The sequence below is a fragment of the Hemiscyllium ocellatum genome, chromosome 17 (genome assembly GCF_020745735.1).
Source record: "Hemiscyllium ocellatum isolate sHemOce1 chromosome 17, sHemOce1.pat.X.cur, whole genome shotgun sequence".
In the NCBI taxonomy this organism is placed as follows: domain Eukaryota; kingdom Metazoa; phylum Chordata; class Chondrichthyes; order Orectolobiformes; family Hemiscylliidae; genus Hemiscyllium; species Hemiscyllium ocellatum.
The window spans coordinates 34,151,813-34,172,868 of NC_083417.1; the positions used below are offsets into that span (position 1 = coordinate 34,151,813).

Here is a 21,056-nt window from a genome sequence, read left to right on the forward strand (position 1 = left end):
AGACCCTTCGGTCCAACCCGTCCATGCCAACCAAATATCCCAACCCAATCTAGTCCCACCTGCCAACACCCGGCCCATATCCCTGCAAACCTTTCCTATTCATATACCCATCCAAATGCTCTTCAATGTTGCAATTGTACCAGCCTCCACCACATCCTCTGGCAGCTCATTCCAAACACGTACCACCCTCTGCGTGAAAATGTTGCCCCTTAGGTCTCTTTTATATCTTTCCCCTCTCACCCTAAACCTATGCCCTCTAGTTCTGTATTTGTTGTCATGTAAAACATAATAGTCCTATTGGGCCAGAGGGGTGTTCTCTCATTAAAGAAAGAAAAGAAAGAAAAAGAAAAGAGATGAAAAAAATAAAATAGAAAGAAAAGGCAGACTAGTGGTGGTTTAACCCAAGGGTCACCATGCCTCAGAGGAAAGGGAAGAGGTTAAGAAGGAGAGACCTCCATGGTAACCTCAGCTGGTGTGGGAATCAAACCTATGCTGTTTACATTCCTCTGCATCACAAACTGGACTTCCAGCTAATTGAACTTGCGTAGTGCTTCAAAAGTAGTTTTCCCAATACTGCTTGCAGCTGCTCCTTCCAGTGGGTCTAATGTTATATGTTATGCTCCATCTTGCGTTATCCTCACTCACCCTCTGTAGTTTGTCTGTTAGCACTCTGAAGAAACGCAACTGTACCTTTTATATACACTTGCTGGTTTGTTACAGTCACGTGAGCTCTGTGCGAGAAATCCTGTGTGCGCACGCATGTAATCAACAACAGCCATTAATACACACGTGAACTATAACATGGTTCAGGGATAATGCAACTAAAAATGTGTGGACTTTCATAACTGTATGAGAGCTAGATACTAGAAGAAACAGCAATTGACTTCTTAAAGAGTATACAACTTTGAATTATTGATTGAGTCAAAATGGCTGTGCATTCTTCCACTTCTTGCTGCTATGGAAATGAAAAGGATATATGAAACATAATTAGGATTTTTTTCTCCCCACTCAGTGGAAACTAAAAAAATTAATTATAAAATTCATTTAGAAGCCGAACAAATAAATGATGACCCTGTTCTCCGTGCTTTAGAAAGTGCTGCAAGCTGTGTTGCAGCCTAGATCTCAAAGGAGGAGCAAAAAAAAAAGAGATCAGGCAGAAGAGCCTTAAAACTTTGAAGTCCATGTTATTACAACATATTAATGGTATGTACTGAAGACCAGAGCTTGCATGAAGAGTAGAGCTATTGATCAGTATTTGACCATACTAATATATTTAGCTGAATCTGAAGTGCTTGGACAACTGAAACACGATCTCACAGATGGAACCATGCGCACAATTGACAGTATTTCCCAAACTTCTTCCCGCAGTGTGACTCCATTTTGAAGTTTGAAAATTGCAAGAGTGGGTTGAGGGGTGGGGTATTGTTATTATAACTGTCAAATGTCTATGGCAACACTTTGGGAAACACTGATATTAGAGATCAGACTGTGAGAATATATCTGCTGAGACTTAAAGCTCAAGAAAGATAATAGAATCATGCAGAGACTCAGATTCTTAATTATTATCTAAGACATATTAATGGCAGAACAGACAAGGCTTTGCATTATGTTGAAACACATTTCGGGCTGAATGAGAAAAGGAAGATTCATGTGCAGTAAAGGCCATTAGAAAGTTCAAGATCCAAAGGCAAGGCATAAACATTATGGAGAACATTGAGTCATAAAAATGTACAGCATGGAAACAGACCCTTCGGTCCAACCCGTCCATGCTGACCAGATATCCCAACCCAATCTAGTCCCACCTGCCAGCACCTGGCCCATATCCCTCCATAAGCACATTTTGTTTTCTTTGTATTAACTTGGGAAAGTGTTCAAAGTACAAGAAGCCAAATCAGTTTGCACAATATAAGTGTTTAACTAAATAGAAACAAAAATCTACAAAGATTAATGTAAAATGATGTCAGCTGATGATTCTGACATTCTACACCATACAACAGGTTGGCGTTATCAGGTCTAAACGTGATGGACAGTTTGTGACTGTTAGATACTGATGTCAAGAATGTGGTGCTGGAAAAGCACAGCAGGTCATGCAGCATCTGAGGAGCAGGAAAATTGATGTTTCGGGCATAAGCCCTTCATCAGAAATTCATCCGGACTGTTAGATACTGACAATTTTATGCAACTTCAGAAGATTCACAGACCTGTGCCAAGTTGCTCAAGATGATGATTCAAGAATGAAGCCCTACAAAGTAGGGTTGAGACTATATGATAGAATAATAATCATACCAAGAGGACAATTTAGGTGCACAGTTCAGTTCAGTGCAAAGAATGAAGATTTGGATCTCCAGACTGTGGGCATAAAGCAAAATCCACTCAAGTCTGTTGAAGAAAGCCTAAAGCTAAAGATAACCCTAAACATGCAAAAGGATTAGCACTGTTTCAAAGCCACTGACTACTGAACACATCCTGAAAGATTACATATATGTTTTCACATGTCTTGGATGACTTCCTAGTGGCATCATTTTGAAATAGATGAGAGTGGAAGACCAAGTCAGCACTTTTGAGAATAGTTCCAGCTGCCCTCAAGTCAAACCTAAAAGACTAGATAGGAGGGGCTAGGAAAGGAAGGAAGGGAATAACAACTCATATATACTGTATTAGCAGTACCAAAGCAGCAAAAAGAAACTGGAAAACAGATTATGCAAGAGCTAAAAAAAATTGAAGAGATCTCACTACCCCAAGCCAACCATTGAGGAAATCGAGCCCCAGTTCACCACAGGCCTTATTATGCTCAATGTGAAGGATAGTTACCAGTAAGTGAAAATGATGAAAGCAGCTAGATTCTGACTGGTGCCTTCTAGACCCTGTTCAGTAGATACTGATGGTGGGCATGCTGTTTGGCATTTCCACTCCTCCAGAGCAGTATCAATTTTGACAGAACAAGATAGATGGTGGAAGTTAATTTGATAATATATGGAATGTAGAGGTACAATGGAAGAAATAATTGCAGACAATAATCAGAATCTAGAGTTACTGCTAGAGAGTTTACCAGATGAAGCTGAACAAAAACAAAAGATGCACTTGAAGATATCTAAAGACAAGGACATTGGTCATACTCTGACAGCAAACAGAGTTCACCCAGGTTCTGACAAAGTGAGAGGTGTAGCAGAAATGCAGCAACCAGTGTCGATGTTAGAGCTAAGGACATGCAGAAACAAAAACAGCTTTCACATGAAATCAAACAACTGGTGACAGCAATGCTAGTGCTGAGGCACAGTGTCGTTAATGTAAATGATTTCAACGAAAACAGGAATTGGAGCAACCTTATGAGTAAAGATAACCAGTTAGAAATGAACCCAAGACACTAAAGACAAACTAAAAAATGTTACATTCAGATACAGAAAAAAAAGCGTACAGCTATGTCTTTGCTTATGAGCCTTCTGATCAATACCTATTTGGAAAAAGGCAAAAGCATAGTGCAGACAAACCACTTTAAAGCATTTTCCTCAAATGCTCCTATCTGCTCTAAAAGTTCTGCAAACAATGTTACTTTTTTGCAGTGAAGTTCATTTGGATGTGACATAAAGCAAAAGGAAACGGCTATATATTGCAGATATGCCATTGAGAGTAGCTCTTCTTCTTGAGAAAATTTAAGAACGTGAAGAGAGAGCGTGGAATCTTCTGTTTCAGTAAGAAGGAACAGTTGTACATGTTCCAGAAGTCATCAATCCAGCAGAGACATAAGCATCATGTTGCACAGTTTCCTTGAATTAAACAAGACAAGTCTCTAAATGCTGCAGGAAGTAGTGACAAAAGCATCAAGAACATACTTACTGCGCTAACAGAAATATTTGGCATGAAGTAAAAGCCCAAGATGGAAGCTTGTACAATGGAAATAGAGTCATTATGCCTAAGAAGATGAGTAAAAAAATGAAGTGCATTCATGCAAGGCATCAACGAATTGAGTCTACTCTGGAAGAAAGCAGAACTGCTCAACTGGTCAGATCTGAACAATGGGATTGAAGGACCAAATCAGTCTGTGCAGTTCTTATGACAAATAGCAAATTAAGCAATCTAAAAGAACTGCTTGTGATATACAGTATCCCATTCAGAAGCTTGGAGCAGGCCTCTTCACTCTTGCAAGAACAATTGTCTTGTCATCATCAACTATCACTTTAATGACTGGGAATTAGACCAGCTGACATCAATAACTGCCAGTGTGATTGTAGAATGTCCGAAAATGCACTTTAGTTAAGGCATTTCAGTCATTGTGATAATGTCACGAGTCAAACAAATATTTATTTAAATATCATAGATCATGTCCACACTGTCCAGTCAAGTAGAAAAAGGTTGAGCTGGCAATGAAAATCACCAATGTAATCATCAAGAAATTGAGCAAATCCAGCACAGACTGATACAAGGTAATCCTCGAGTGGAAAATATGGTATGGAGAAACAGTCCAATCAATAAACTAATGTCAAACCACAGCCAAACTGTTCCTCTTTTGACAGAGGAACGACTGATCCTAGAGGTTGTATCTGACACCAGTATCGAAATCAAGGTCAAATGTCAGAAAACCAAATTTTGTTTTGGTAATGCTGCCATGTCATTTCCAGAGCTCAGCACTGGCGAGACTGGGTGCAAATGTTCAGTACTTTCAATGAAAGTCAGCCTACACAGCAAGTTGGAACCTCTATAGAGCAGTTCTGTGATCACACGAGGCAAACATGAACAACAGATGATCAAACTACAGGCATCTACATATAACCAAAAAAAGTGTTTTCACTTCAAGCAACTGATGAGAAATAGTAATCTCACCACTTGCATAGAGCATAAAATGACCATCAATCCCAGAGATCCATTGTGCCCTAGCATCAGTGACCATAGCAACTGCACTCACCATGAGAATGACACTCTGTGGAAAGGGGGCATCCACAGAATGAAGCAACACCAGACAGACAAACAACAGCAATATACACCTTTAGGAGAACTGTAAAAGTTAAACACTATGCATGTGCAAAGCTTGACAAAAATGGAACTGACTGGAGTTAACACACTATTTTGTTGATGATAGATCACTTTCTTTGCAACTATGTATATTGGGTAACTTGCATAACTTGTAAATGACAATGCATACAATTTTCAATTTTTTAAAATTGATTTGGGAGGTGTTTGGAGAAATGCAATTGTACCCTTGGTGTACTGATTGAGTTGTCACAGTAATGTGGCCACTTCTGCTAGAAGTGCCATGGTGTGCAGTGGTGGCAACCATAAAAACATATTTGATAATGTCTGCTGTCCAACTGTTCCTAGGTTGACTCTTTCTCCTGCCCTCCACTTTGCTTTCTGGAAGAGGTCTCTACAGCTTTTCTGTCCTGACTTTGTCACGAGCTCAACCAAGGCACAATCTTTGATGCAATTGCTCTGGAGGCCATTGTAGAACACAAGACCTGTTGCCATCTCAGTGCACCTCCAACCAACCTTGGAAAAAGCTACCTGACTGCAATATAGTAGAGACACTTTTGACTTGAATCTGTGATCTTTAACTTTGTCTAGAAAGAAGAGAGCATGCCAAGAGATCTAAGACATCATATTTGTGACCATCTTCAAAACAAAAGAAGAGACAGGTCCAACTGTGAAAATTAGATGGATTTCCGAATGATAACCGTGGGAAAAGTCATTGTGGGAATCCTCCCCAACAGCCTCCTCACCGAGGCTGAGAAGCTCCTCCTCTTCTCAATGCGGACTCCACCTGTCAAGAGGCTCAGCAAATGCACGAAAGAAGTGCAGGGAACAGTACCCTTCTTCGATCTCACAAAGGTCTTCAAATATGTCATCAAGCGTAAGGTATTGTGAACTATCCTTCTCAAATTTGGCTGCATGGAAAAATTTGTTACCATTCTCCATCTGCTTCATAATGACAGCCTTGATCCTCACCAACCTATCCACTACAAGAAGTCGAACTGCAAACCTTCAATGTATTCACCAAGGTGTAGGAGACAATGGGTCTTAGACTAAACACTCAAAACAAAAAAAGGTCCTTGATCAGCCCTCTCCTGCAACATAATACTGCCCTGACCATCAATATCCACAGTGAGCCCCTGGACAACATGGATAATTTCCCATACCTTAGAAGCCAACTCTCGATATGAGAATTGACAATCAAATCCAACATCTACTCCAATACCCCAGTGCAACCTTCTGACAATTAAAAGGAACAGAGTATTCAAAGTCTGGGACCTCAAACACAGCACCAAGCTCAAGGCCTACAGAGCAGTCATGATCTCCAGCCTCCCATATGCATTAGAAATATAAAACATGTTCAGCAGACACTTCAAAGCCCTGGAAAGAGAGTTATCACCAGCACTACCTTTGCAACATCCAGTAAATCCACTGGTAAGATAGGCATCTTCCTCAATATTTGAGGTCACAAGGCACTGATCATACATGACTACCTGCAATCTACATTGTCTACATGCCCATCACAAGGCTCCCTAAAAAGTACTCTACTCTAAGCTCCACAATAGTGAATGATCACTAGCAAAACAGAGGAAATTCTACAAGGATATCTCGGAAGCCCCCTAACAAAAGCAACATCCCCACTGACATGAGAATTACCAGTCTTAGAAACTGTAAAAGAAGCATCCATGAATGGATCAACCATTTTGAGTGTCACAGAGTGGAGCATGGAGAATCTATTTTCAGCAGCAGAAAGACTGCACAAAATCCAAAGCGTCCTGTAAACCTTACACATTAAACAGCTCCTAGTCCACCTGTGGCAGTGCCTGCAGCTGGACTATTCAACCACTACAGAATCACTCCTCACCAACCAAACAAGCCATCCTCAACCTGAAGGCCCTTTCTGCTGCACTCCACTTTGTTTTCTTTAGGAGATGTTGGTAGATGTTTCTGTTCTGATAAAATAGACAAAAATACTGACATTTATAAGAGGTAGATATTTTTAGTAATTTCAAAATATGAGCATCATTTTCCAATAACAAATTACTGTTTCAAACCACGTTATGGAAAAACAGCAATTATTTTGATGGGCATTATCACCACCAAACAGAACACATGTAACTCAAATAGTGATTGGTTGTTGCAGCTGTTCCAGTTTGAACTTACATGGCAAAATAGTTTTGAACAATTTTCCCCTCTTTATTGGTAGGTATTTTTTTTAAAAAAATACAAGATTGGTTCATGTGGGAACAGGAAGAATAGATGTAAACATTTTAAATACACCTAAAGCTTCCCACAATTGTGCAGCAGTTGAGTACAAAAGTACAAATTCCTATGTGACTGTTATCCAACTTATTTTGCCGAATTGACACAACCACCAGGTGGTGCAAACTACTATGCAGGGAAATTAAAAACAATGAATGGTCTACTTCATGTCGTCCGGACTATTCTCGCAGACGAACAAAAAATCCAATAGGCATTACGTGGGCGAAGCCTCATCCTGATGTACCAGTAACAGGAGCTAAGCTTATGTACATTAAATTTTATCTGATTGGTACATCAAATTACTGTCCTCTTAGCGCGACACGTGACGTGCAAATACCTTAAATCCCTGTACATACTGCAATGAATAGGCAGGCCATAATCATCCATTCCTACTTTGTCTGTGTAAACCCAGGTGCCCCCAACACAGTCAGACAGCTCATAAACCACTGGAGGGGCGAAAACATGTGGCCTCGATAGCAGGTGGCGAGTAGCGCACAGGCCACTCGCCCCTGCTCCTATCACCGCTACCTTTAGCTTGTGGTAGCTCATTGTTAATGACTTTAAAAACATCTGAACTTTAGTCATTTCCCAGGTCCTTTACTCAAAGGTCGTTTATTTGCCCAACTCGCTGCCTGTTTATTTTTTGCAGATTTTGTTTCTAAATTAATGTTACGTGACAGTCTCTCGATTCTAATAAAGTCTTGTCTCATTTGCGGAGAAACAAATTAGTAATTTGAGGACTGAAATTGAGAATCTGATCCTTCTGAATGCTTGGCATCTCTGACCGAGTTACCGTGTCTTCTGCCCCGATTGGTAGATGTTCTTTTTATAAAACGAAAGCTTCAGTGGACTGCTATCAATTATCAGCCTTCATGGACTGCTACCAGCGGAAAAAGAGCAACCACCACATTTTTAAAAAATCTTTTATGAAGTCTCCGAAGACTGCATTTTATTTCTCTTAGGATATTTTACAAGGCTTCTATTGCAACGTTTTACTTTATTTCTACCACTCTCCTCCCGTTTCCCTCGCAAACACTTAGAGGTCTGCCAGTTCTGTTTCTTTAACTTAATTGTACTGATCTTCCTGAACAAATAAATTTGTCACTAATGGACCCGCACATACCGACAGCTCTCCAATAATACTTTAAAGGTCTGTAAAATTTCATCCTTTTTTAGAAGCGGCTCTAGACGGTGCGTTCCCAAAGGCGAATCTGCAGTGGTACTTTTCAGTAAAGTCACTAGATGGCGAACAGGGTTGGAATTTTTGACAAATCTGCCATTTCGAGCCTAAAGTTGCTGAATTAGTTTATGTTCCACCAAAATAGCTGCTCCAAATGATATCACTTCTTCACTACCTACAGGATGAATGCCAAACCTATTTCTTTCCTCAGCAACTTGCACAGGGATGTTATTACAAACCTTTGGCATAGGTGGGACTTGAACCCAGACCTTCTATGTTGTAGGGCACCAACCTATTAGTCTTCGGACAGTGAAGGTAAGTAGACCACTCTTGTCCAAGTTACATAAATATGTATGTGTATGGTTATCACTTGCTTGACCTTCATTGTCAGCCGTCCCTGATTCAGCAAGTACAAATCAAACAGATAGTTATTGAAGAGGAGCACGTATCAGTCAAAATACTCATCAAAATGTTTGGTAATCTGGTTTCTGATATATGGGAAGTTGAAAGATCACTGACTTAATGAAAAGGAAAATCAACACTATTTAAAGAGTATCATTCTGCAAATGCTGCAAGTCTGAATTAGAAACAGAACATACTGGAAACATTCAGCAGGTTATGGCAGTATCTGTGGACAGAGACCAATCTAAAATTTTAGGTCATTGATTTTTCATCAGAACTAGGAAAAGTTAGAGATGTTTTACACACGAATGAAGGTCTGTGATAGGACAAAACACAGGAAAGACTGAAAGAATTGGTATTCTTCCAGGACTAAAGAGAATGATGAACTGATAGGGAAAATGTTAGAATCAATATTATAGAGGCTCTTTGAGGGGCTAACTCACACTGTGATATAGAAGAACTTGTTAGATTTCCAGAAAGCATTTGATGAGGGCACTGAATAGCCTACTCCTGTTCCCAGGGAGGTGAGCACTGCTATGCTGGAGATCAGAGTCGAAGAGTGTGGTGCTGGAAAAACATAGCCGGTCAGGCAGCATCTGAGATGGAGAATTGCCATTTCAAGCATAAGTTCTTCATCAGGAATGAGGGGGTATTCCAATAGAGCTGAGAGTTAAATGGGAGGGGGGAAGGTAGTTGAGAATAAAATGGGGCTGGGGGGAAGGTAGCTGAGAATGTGATAGGTAGATGAAGTTGAGGGTGAAGGTGAAAGGTCAGAGAGGAGGATTGAGCAGGTAGGTGGGAAGGAAGATGGACAGATCAAGAGAGCGGTGCCGAGTTAGAAGGTTGGATCTGAGACAAGGTGAGGGTAGGGGAAATGAGGAAAGTGGTGAAATCCACATTGACCCCATATGGTTGGTGGGTTCCAAGGCAGATAATGAAGTGATCTTCCACCAGGCATCAGGTGGTAAGGTTTTAGTGGTGGAGGAGGCCCAGGACCAGTATGTCCTTGGTGGAGTGGGAGGAGAAGCTAAAGTGTTCGGCCATGAGGTGGCTGGTTTCGTGTGTATGAGTCCTGGCGATGTTCTCTGAAGTGTTTCGCAAGTAGGCGTTCTGTCTTCCCAATGTAGAGGAGACCACATTGGGAGCAACGGATACAGTAGATGACGTGTGTGGAACTGCAGGTTAATCTGATGGATGCGAAAAGCACCTTTGGGGCCTTTGGACAGAGGTAAGAGGTGTGAGTACAGGTTTTGCAATTGGTGGCAGGGGAAGGTGCCGGGATGGGTTGCATGGACCGAGCAAGAGAGTTGTGGAGGGAGTGGTCTTTACAGATAACAGATAGGGGTGGGGAGGGAAATATATTTTTGGTGGTGGGGTCTGTTTGTCAGTGGCGGAAATGGCAGAGGATAATGCCCATGACTACCCCTTTGGTCTGGAGGAAGTGGGAGGATTCATAGGAGAAATTATTGAGGGTGAGGACCAGTTCAGCCAAACAAATGAGAATGTCAGTGGAAGGGTACTGGTAGGGTCGATGGGAGAGGGAAAAGTGGAGGGTTTGGAAGCCTTTGTCATGAAGGACAGATGTGTATAGGGACTAGATGTCCATGGTGCAGATGAGGTGTTGGAGGCTGGGGAAACGAAAGTCATGGAGGTGGTGAAGGGCGTGGGTGGTGTCCTGAACATAGGTGGGGAATTCCTGGACTGGGGGGGAATGTACGGTGTCAAGGTATGTAGAGATGAGCTCAGTGGGGCAGGCGCATGCTGGGACAATAGGTCGACTGGGGCAGTCAGGTTTAGGTAGGAGGTAGGTGCGGTGTTCCTCGACTATGAGGTTGGAGGCTGTGGGTGGGAGTTCCCCTTAGGTGATGAGGTTGTGTATGGTCTGGGAGATGATAGGAGGTGAGGTTGTGGTCAAGAGGCCACCTATTTGCTTCCCCCTCCTCTCCAACCTATCACCTTCACCCCCAACTTCATCTACCTACCGCATTCTCAGCTAAGTTCCCCCAAGCCCCACCCCCTTCCATTTATCCCTTAGCCCCCTTGAGCCACCCCCTCATTCCTGATTAAGAGCTTATGCTCGAAATGTCGATTGTCCTGCTGCTCGGATGCTGCCTAACCATCTGTACTTTTCTAGCACCACACTCTTTGACTACTGCTGTTCCTAATTTGTACTTTTGTACAATGAGGCAGAAAAGCAACAAAAAAATGTATCTGTAACTAGGGTGCTACTGACTTTAAAAATAATTAATCAAGGAAAGCAAACAAAATGAAGAATACATTGTAAACTAAAATTGTTGAATTCAATGCTGAGTCCAGACAGCTGAGTGCCTAATTGGAAGAAGTGCTTCTCATACTTACATTGAACCTCCATAGGATGTTGCAGTAGGCCAAGGACAGAAATGTCAGCATACAAACAAGGTAGTGAATTAAAATAATACACCATACGAAGGTTGGGCCAAGCTTTTGGACTGATTAGAGGTTTCCAGCAAACTGGTCACTCAGTCTGTGTTTGGTCTTCCCTTGCCCCAACAAGAGGTGTAAAACCTGCGTCCATACTTCCTCCCTCACCTCTGTCCAATGCCCCAAAGGATCCTTCCACATTTGGCAGAGACTTTCCTGCACATCCAAACTCCTCATCTACTGTGTCCATTGTCTCGATGTGGTCTCCTCGACATTGGGGAGACAGGACGCCATCTTACGTAACATTTCAGGGAACATCTCCGGGACGTACACACCAAACAACTTCATCACCCTGTGGCCAATCACTTCAACTCCCCTTTCCATTCCGCCAAGGACATGCAAGTTCTGGGTGTCCTCCACTGCCAAATCCAAGCCAACTGACGTCTGGAGGAAGAGTGCTTCATCTTCCACCTTGGCACCCTCCAACCACATGGCATTAACACTGATTCACCAGTTTCCTCATCTCCACTCTCCCCACCTCATCCCAGAACCAATCCTCCAACTTGGCACCACCCTCTTGAACTGTTTTAACTATCCATCTGCCTCCCACCTATCCGATCCACTCTCCCCTCCAACTTATCACCAGCACCATCCACTGCATCTACCTATCGCCTTCCCAGCTATCTTGCCCCTAGCTCCATCCTTACTCTTCCAATTTATCCCACAGTCCCCTTTCCCCCCACCACATTCCTGATGAAGGGCTTATGCCCAAAACATCGATTCACCTGCTCTTCGGATTCTGCCTGACCTGCTCTGCTTTTCCAGGGCCACACTTTTTGACTTTGGCCTCCCCAGTAGGGCAGACCCTATTTTGAGTACTGAATGCAGTAGTCCAAATTGAAATATTTATATTTTGGTTGCTGCTTGTTTTAGGCTTTGGATGATGAGGAGGGAGAAGGAAAAAATTACAAGTGTCACATCTCCTGCGATTGCAATCAAAAGGGACTTTGGGAAAAGGACAGGATGTTGGGGTTGACTGGGGAGTAGAACAGGTTATCATTGGAAAAACAGTCACTTCAGAATGCTTAAAGGGGATTGGAGAGAAAAAAATGTGTTTGCTGGTGGTACCATGATGGAGGTATGGAAAGGACCAGTGGGATGGAAGACAAGCCTATGCTGGTTCTGGGAATGAGGAAAAGTGCTAACAGCATAAGTATGTGAAATAAAATGTATACAGTTGAGGGCCCTATCAACCACATTGGCGGGAGGAGGGAATTTCCTCAGCTGAGGGAAAATGTAGGCATCTCAGAAAGTGGGATCAGCAGAACAGATGAGGCAGAGTCAAGGCAACTGCAAGATTTTACTGGGTTTCTTAGAGACTGTTGAAGCAAGGAAGTGTACTTGAGGTAACTGGAGGTCAGTTGTAAAGGGTTAGGAAGTTATGATAATGTCCCAAATACAAAATGATGAAGAGATTGCCAAACAGGCAGATACACTCTGTTCACGTCGACTGTAGAAATCCCTTGTCCAACTCAGAAAAATAATAACATGGAAAGTTATGGTGACTTTTCAAAAATGCTCAAACTTGCTTGGCCAGTCATACCCTGTTTTCTTCCCACGTTTGCTGCTGGAAGGCTAACTGTGAAACAATCAGAAGTAAAGACTGGTGAAAATGAGTCTATGTTTGGACAAGAAGGAAGGACGGAAAAGGTATGCAGGGACAAATAATTTGAATGATCAGAGTATGGAGCTTTGCAGTGAAGGGAAAATTTGGACTTGGGAGAAGTTGAGGCCCAGGTGCTGAAACAGAGCCACAGATCAAAATTCAATTCTGGTCCTGGAGCATCTCCAGCCTACAGTGGAATGGATGGAAAGCTGTAAAGGCTTGTGCCTGAAATAGCTCTCCGCATGGACTGTCTGTGGAATTTGCACATTCTCCCCATGTGTTCCGGTTTCCTCCCACAGTCCAAAGATGTGCAGGTTAAGTGGATTGGCTATGCTAAATTGCCCATTGTGTACAGGAATATGTAGGTTTGGTAGATTAGCCACGGATAATGGGGGTGGTGGCACTGGTGGGATGCTGTTCGGAGGGTCGATGTGGATGCAATGGGATGAATGGCCTGCTTCCACTGTAGACATCCTGCGTGTGTGTATGCACACATGCAGTTAAACAGAGTGGAGAAGGCAGTAGAAGGGAGCGAATATGTTGAGGAGAGGGGAGGCAGGAGAGAAATTGTGAATACTGAAAGCAGAGGAAGAGACAGTGGTAGAGGAGGTGCAAGAGTGTGTGGGAATAGAGGCATGGTGTGTGGGAAGGAGACATCCAGACACAAACCTATCCATTCCCTCCTCCTCTTTCCCCCAAACAAACCTATTCACAAAGCAGTTTAGGAAAGGAAGAAAACTCAGGTTCAAAGACAAGCAGATTCTGACTCCAGTTCAATCCCATTGAGGCCAGCTCAGAGTGTGCATGCTGAAGGCAAGCATGAAGTCAGTGTTATTTAAGCTCAACTCTTTAGCTTGGCCCCAGTCCCTAACTCCTCCTCTACTGATCAGGACTTAGACCCATTCTGATTTCCTCTAGCTCTATTTCTAAATCAAGATGGCAAAAAAATCTGTGCATGGTACTTTTTAATCATTTTTATTAATTATTAATTTAAAAAATCAATTTATTAAACTTTTAAAATTCCCATTTACTCAGATTTAAAACTGATAACAACTGATCTAGCATCCATTTAAGGAAGTGAGTTCCAACATGTATACTTGTAGAAGTGCCTTCTAATATTTCTCTGGAATGGTATGAAACTATATCTCCTAGTTCTAGAATCTCCAACCGATAAAAATAGTTTATCTTCACTGACCCTGTCTTTTCCCATTAATATCTTGAAGACTTCGATCAGATCACCCGTTAACCTTCTAAATTCTACCAAAAACAATTCTAATTTGTATAATCTCTCCTCATAACCCCTGATACCCCAGGTATCATGGTGGCTCAGTGGTTAGCACTGCTGCCTCACAGTGCCAGGGACCCAGGTTTGATTCCAGACTTGCGTGTTACGTGTATGGAATTTGCATATTCTCCCCATATCTGCACGGGTTTCCTTCAGCTGCTCTGGTTTCCTCCCACAGGAGGAAAGATGTGCAGGTTGCATGGATTGGCCATGCTAATTTGCCGATAATGTCCAGGGTGTGCAGACTAGATGGGCTAGCCATGGGAAATGCAGGGCAGTGGGTCTGGGTAGGATACCCTTTGAAGGTTTGGTTTAGACTCAATGGGCTGAATGGATTAGAGTGGTGCTGGAAAAGCGCAGATCAGGCAGCATCTGAGGAGCAAGAAAATCGACATTTCGGGCAAAAGCCCTTCATCAGGAATGACTTTTACCTGAAATGTCGATTTGCTTGCTCCTCGGATGCTGCCTGACCTGCTGTGCTTTTCCAGCACCACTCTAATCTAAACTCTCGTTTCCATCATCTGCAGTCCTCACTTTGCCTCACTGGGCTGAATGGTCTGCTTCTACACTGTAGAAAGAAAATGCAAGAAGTGTCCCAACTAAACAACAGATTACCATACCAGTTGGCGGTAATTTTAAAGTCAATTTTAAATCAGGTGGTTGATGAAGAAACAGCTCCGAAAGTTAATGTTTCCAAATAAACTTGTCAGATTATAATCTGGTGTTGTGTGATTTTTAACTTTGTTCACCCCAGTCCAACAGTGGCTCCTCCAAATCATTAAATCTACTGGTCATTCTAAAAAGTACTACCAACCAAACCCTATTTAAAAACCTGCATAGAAACAAGGGATTCAGAAACAAGAGAAATCACCTTCATTGGAAAAATGAACAAATTAAAAAGCAAATACTGGAATGAAAACAGACAGGCCAATGTACACCCTCCTAATTATAAGCTTAATACTGGAGCAAGAGTCTTAGTCCTTTCCAATGGGGTGGATAGCTGAATTAAGTAACACCACAACCATCATCAATTCAACTCTAAGGTCCGGGAGGGATCAAATTTAAGTTAAAGAGCCACGAACTGCAAGACTGAAATGCAGACATCGAGAACTCTCTGAAACTTTATACATTATTCAGAACTAAGAATACCAATTGTTAAGCATAATAACATAAGAATGAGGAATAGGAGTAGGCCAACCAGTCTTTTGAGTCTGGTCCGTCATTCTACAAGATCAGAGTCAATCTGATTCAACCTCAAATCCACATTGTGACTACCTTGACAACGTTTGATGCCCTTGCTTGACAAGAATTGATCTAGATCTGCCTTAAGTGAGGAGGTGAAATGCAGAAGAACATGAATGGGTTTGAAATTAATTTTTTAAACTTGATGAGGTTGCCAACAATACAATGAATTTAGAATGGAATTCCCAAAACTGTTCAAAGGCTGAGACAAACTGAAAGACACATAATGCATCATGCTAAGAGCAGGTGCTAAACCTGTTTGACCTTTTATGTCCAACAAAGTCCCACAGCCACTTCTGCAGAATGACAAAACAAAATAGAAACAATGTTCCAGCAAGGGATCATTTTGCCAGTGACCAGACTTGTGAAGTAGCATTCTGGCATTGTACCAGTTCCAAAACCAAATGCTTCCAACAGAATTTGTTGCAACCTTGTTAAATTAAATAAGGCCATAGAACAATGAGTATATCGAATGGTGCCTTTGAATGGGAGTTTGGCAAAACTTGCAAAGAGTGCCAACTTCACAAAACTTGATAAAGATTGTGAGTTCTGACTATTATCACTACAGGAAGTGTCAAAACTTCACAGAATTACGGAATTATTATACTGCAGAAGGAAACCATTTGGCCTATCATGTTTGCACTGGTTCTCTAAATGAGCATCATAACTTAGTGCTTCTCTCCTGCCTTTTCCCGACATCCTTGCACATTGTTTCTATTCATCTAATGCCCCCTTGAAGATTACAATTGAATCTGCATCCACCAGGTAGTACATTCGGTGTTGTCTGAATAAGCATTATCTTCATTTGCATTTGCTTTTTTTGCAAATCAATTAAATCTGTGCTCTTTCATTCTTCAATCAGACTCCTCCAACCCTTCTTCTCTTCAAGAAGAACAGTCTTGTCCAATCCATCCTCATAACATCTTTGGAACCACATGTAAATAATGTCTGCACTCTTTCCAGTGTGTTCACATCTCTCCTATAGAATGGTACCCAAAAATGCACACAATACTTTAGCTGAGAGTTACAATTACCGTACACAAATTCAGTATAACTTCCTGCTCTAGTACTCTATGCCCCCATTATAAAGCCCAGGATACTGCATGGATTGTGAATTGTTCTCTGTACCTGTCCTGCTACCTTCAATGATCTGTGCATATATCAGATGCTTGCAGGGACATGGACGTGATGAATTTTCTCTCTTTTGATTTTCGAAATTGAGCCTGTTCTTAGGCCACTAGTAACCTTTATGAATACAAAAAAAACCCAGAAATGATAATAACGATCGAAAGACTCACTTTGATGCTAATTTGATTTGATGCCACTACTAAGGTTGTTCAGGGAAATTTCAGTACATTGTTGGAAATATCAACAGGTTATCTGGAGGAAGAAGGCAAGGACTTAATTGAAGTAAAAACTTTTACATCCTAAACACACACACATACACACACACTCTCTCACACTCTATTGCACACTCTCTCTCTCACACACTCTTTCTCACACATGTGAGCATAAGAGATACAGTTAGTAAGTTTGCAGATGACACCATAATTGGGGGTGTAGTGGACAGCGAATAAGGTTATCTCAGATTACAATGGGATCTTGATCAGATGGGCCAATGGGCTGAGAAGTGGCAGATGGAGTTTAATTCAGATAAATGTGAGGTGCTGCATTTTTGGAAAGCAAATCGTAGCAGGACTTATACACTTAATGGTAAGGTCCTACGGAATGCAGGTTCATAGCTCCTTGAAAGTGCAGTCGTAGGTAAATAGGATAGTGAAGAAGGCGTTTGGTATGCTTTCCTTTATTGATCAGAGTATTGAGTACAGGAGTTGGGAGGTCATGTTGCGGCTGTGCAGGACATTGGTTAGGCCACTGTTGGAATATTGTGTGCAATTCTGGTCTCCTTCCTATCAGAAAGATATTGTGAAACTTGAAAGGGTTCAGAAACAATTTACAAGGATGTTGTCAGGGTCGGAGGATTTGAGTTATAGGGAGAGGTTGAAAGGGTAGGGCTGTTTTCCCTGGAGCGTCGGAAGCTGAGGGGTGACCTTATATTGGTTATGAAATCATGGGGGGCATGGATAGGGTAAATAGACAACGTCTTTTTCCTGGGGTTGGGGAGTCCAGAACTAGAGGGCATAGGTTTAGGGTGAGAGGGGAAAGATATAAAAGAGACCTAAGAGGCAACTTTTTCACTCAGAGGGTGGTACATGTATGGAATGAAATGAGCTGCCAGAGGAAATGGTGGAGGCTTGTACAATTGCAACATTTAAAAAGGCATTGGGGTGGGGTATATGAATAGGAAAAGTTTGCAGGGAAAAGGGCCAGATGCTAGCAGGTGGGACTAGATTGGGTTGCGATATCTGGTCGGCATGAACAAGTTGGACCGAAGGGTCTGTTTCCGTACTGTACATCTCTATGACTCTATGACTTGCCTATACCTTGAAGAAACTAAATCAATTTTAAGAAATACAAGTAGGAGTGAAGGGTCTATCTTCGTGCTGTACCTCTCTAAGCCTCTATAAATGGAAATTTTATACTCTGGGAGGAAGAAGATCAAGCAAGAGTGCAAGTGGGAACTTAAATGCCAATCTTCAAAACCTCAAAGAGAACTTTATACAAAAATCAGGAAAATTGGTGACACCAGGCTGATAATGAAGGATGTGTGTATATTGTATTGCAAAAACTTGGGAGCGGGGAGAAAGAAGTAAAGAGTTAATTGTTTAGCATGTACATTATGTAAATGACTGTCATGATTACATGACTGTGGTTGGGGGTGTGTAATGGAACTGGTGCTCTTACAAAGTTCATTTGTTGCTAAAATAGCAAAGAATTTTATATTTGTGTGTTAAACAAATGAACACTAGTAATTTAAAATCACACTGTCTTGCCGCAGAAAGACATTCACAACAAGTAACGATATAAATGGTCAAGGATACATTATAACATAAAATGTTACAGCATGAAGAGTCCATTCTTCCCCTTGCACCTGTGTCAGCTCTTTGAAAGAACTCTCCGACCACTCCTATTCTCTTGGTTGTCTCCACTGTCACCAAGATCTGAATATTCTTCCTAAAATAAGGCATCCAAAATTGGAAACAATACTCACTTAAGATCCAACCAATAATTTTTGAAGGTTTTATGCTTTTGTACTCTGTAACTATATTAATAAAGCAAAGGAACCTGTATGCTTTTAAGATCTTTCAAAGAGGACTTTTTTGGAATACTGGGTACAGAACTGTAGGGCCCAATTTTAAATTTGTGCAATTGAATGTGCTTTGAACGAGTTAATATCTAACCATGGTATTTGAACTTTTAATTAAAATTAATTTGATTTACTCTTGAGTATCCCAAGGTATTGGTGCATTGTCAAGCAATTACACCTCCTAAGAAGCAAAATTAAATAACTGCATAAACTGGAAACACACAGCATAGCAATCATTGATGACAAAGACTCCATGCAAAAAGTAAAAATTCTAGGTGTAGTGCAAAAAATACATACTGAGCTCTTTTTGCATTTCATAAGTTTGATCTGTTGGAATTTTAAAGTATAATATTCAAAGAATTTGGATATTTCTCTGTGGCATTCCCATATGCATGATACTGTCCCGTAAGCCTCCACCTTTTTGAACAAAATTGTACAATACCGATGGGCTTTGATTACATTTAATAGTGCTTTAGGAGTGGTATACAGAAGGAAGCATATATACATTGTTTAAATTGTTCTCCAATAAATTACCAATTTCTTATATAAAAGGAGATTTGAAATAAAAGCAGAAAGTGCTGAAGAACTCTGCAGGTCTGGCAGTATCTGTAGAAAGAGTGAGTTAAGATTCTGGCTTCATTATGACTCTTCTTCACATGATGGGCCAGATTGAACAAAATTTGACAATGTGTTTTTAACAGATGTTCCAGTACTAACGATAATATTATCGTTAGTACTGTTTAGTAATATCGACCATGTTCTGATTTTATTATTCAACAAATGTGAAGTAACATTAGTAAAATTTGGAACAAATATTTTAAAGTTTTTGTTGAAACTTATGACACTACATATTATTTTGTTGTCTTGGAAATAAAAGCTACAATATACCAAATAGGATCAGCAACATAGTGACTTATCACTGGCATTTTTCCAACTTGAGAGACAGTGGTTTTGCACTAGTGATCAAATTGTTTGGTGTGGCTCAGGAGCCCTACTGTGGCATAATAGTTGTTGCTGCAAACTAAGAAAGTGGATCGGGAGGTAGAGGATTTGCTGGTCTGCTTTCTTGGGATGCCTTCTTGACCAGTTAAGCTGTTTATGCTAATCTCTTTCAATGCCCCTCTATTTAGCCTCCACAGCTTATCCTACAGGCAACAAACTACCAGTTGTCAGTGTCAATGTTTGCTACATTTTTTATCTCACTTGCAGGTGTTCATGTAGAAGAGATTTGAGTGCCCAGGAGATCATGACTCTATGGCCAGTTCACTGTAGTGAAAGTCTTTATGTGCAGAAAGCACAGGTAACATCTATCAGTGCAGGCAGATAGAATTTGCACATTCCAGGAACTCTGAGTTGATGTCTCCTGTCAAGAGGATGCAGTTGGCTAGTTACCTCAGAGTATTAGAATATGGTGCTAATGACATCACAGTTGTTGATTTGTATCTAGGACTGTGTTTGTGTCACTGTTTTAACATCAAAGTACACAAATTTCTTACCCCATTTAGTTCTTGTTGTCTCATATTCTTGATTAATTACCTCATTGTCTTTTCATCTTGTTGTTTAAATCCAGCCAATGTTAAATTTACAGAGTTAGCAAGAAAGAGTAGGATGAGCTGGATAGTGGTATTAATGAGATGTGGCCTCCTGGAATGGCGCCTTATTGTGCTTGCTCATTCTATGATTCTATAAAGAACAGATCGGACATTTTCATTAGAGTTGAAGAGGTTAGTGGGTGACCCAAGAGAGATTTTCAATGTTGTGCAGGGTTTAAAGGCAAATATCAATTGATTGTTCCACTGGCATGAAAATAATGTAAGGGTCTAAATATAAGGTAAGCACCAAACAGTTACATGACGTGAGAAAATAGATTTGTTATGAGTGTATACAATTCTTTATCGAAACCACAACTGAAGCAGAGTTCATAAATTTGTTTTACAGGGAACTATATAGTTGCTCAAAGGTGGTATGAAAAACCTGAATTCATACAGCAGCTTTGAATTCATACAGCAGCTGTGTCCCAAAGTGTTTTACAGCTAATTAATTACTTTTGAAAGAAAGGAGGAATTTAGCATTAATTAGTCCCTTTCCTGATCTGTGAACATTTCAAAGTGCTTTACAACCAAAGGTCTTCCTCACAGTTGCAATGTGGGAATTGTGACAAATAATTTGCAGACAGTAAGGTGCCAATATTTCAACAAAAGATCTGTTTTAGGTGTTCATTGAGGGATAAATGTTGCTCAGGACAGTAAAAACCATATGTTCTTCTCCGATTGTTGTCATTGGATTTTCTTAATCATTACAGTAATTCTTTTATAATCACTTGAGAGTTTTAATAGCTCAAACAAAAGACGACATCTCAGGGAGTGGCGCATTTCTTAATCAAGTTCATGAGCCTAACCGGACATTTGGAGTAAGAAACTAGCATGTAGATCGGCCAAATGTCCTGATT

The 21,056-nt window shown here is 41.1% G+C and overlaps 1 protein-coding gene across 4 annotated transcripts in view; it reads right to left on the bottom strand.

The window, feature by feature from the left end:
* zgc:77439 (uncharacterized protein LOC378987 homolog) overlaps positions 1 to 21,056 on the bottom strand; it is a 38,224-nt gene that overhangs the window by 16,345 nt on the left and 823 nt on the right. The window contains exon 2 of one of the 4 annotated variants that reach the window (XM_060838065.1): positions 18,392 to 18,474. Coding sequence is in view for 1 of the 4 variants with exons in the window: in XM_060838062.1 (XP_060694045.1) it covers positions 7,562 to 7,794 (233 nt within the window). In the remaining 3 variants the exon portion in view is untranslated. Of the gene's footprint in view, positions 1 to 7,561; positions 7,802 to 8,347; positions 8,419 to 16,697; positions 16,783 to 18,391; positions 18,475 to 21,056 lie in introns of those variants that run through there. The other 3 variants (XM_060838067.1, XM_060838063.1, XM_060838062.1) reach the window with 3 other exon arrangements.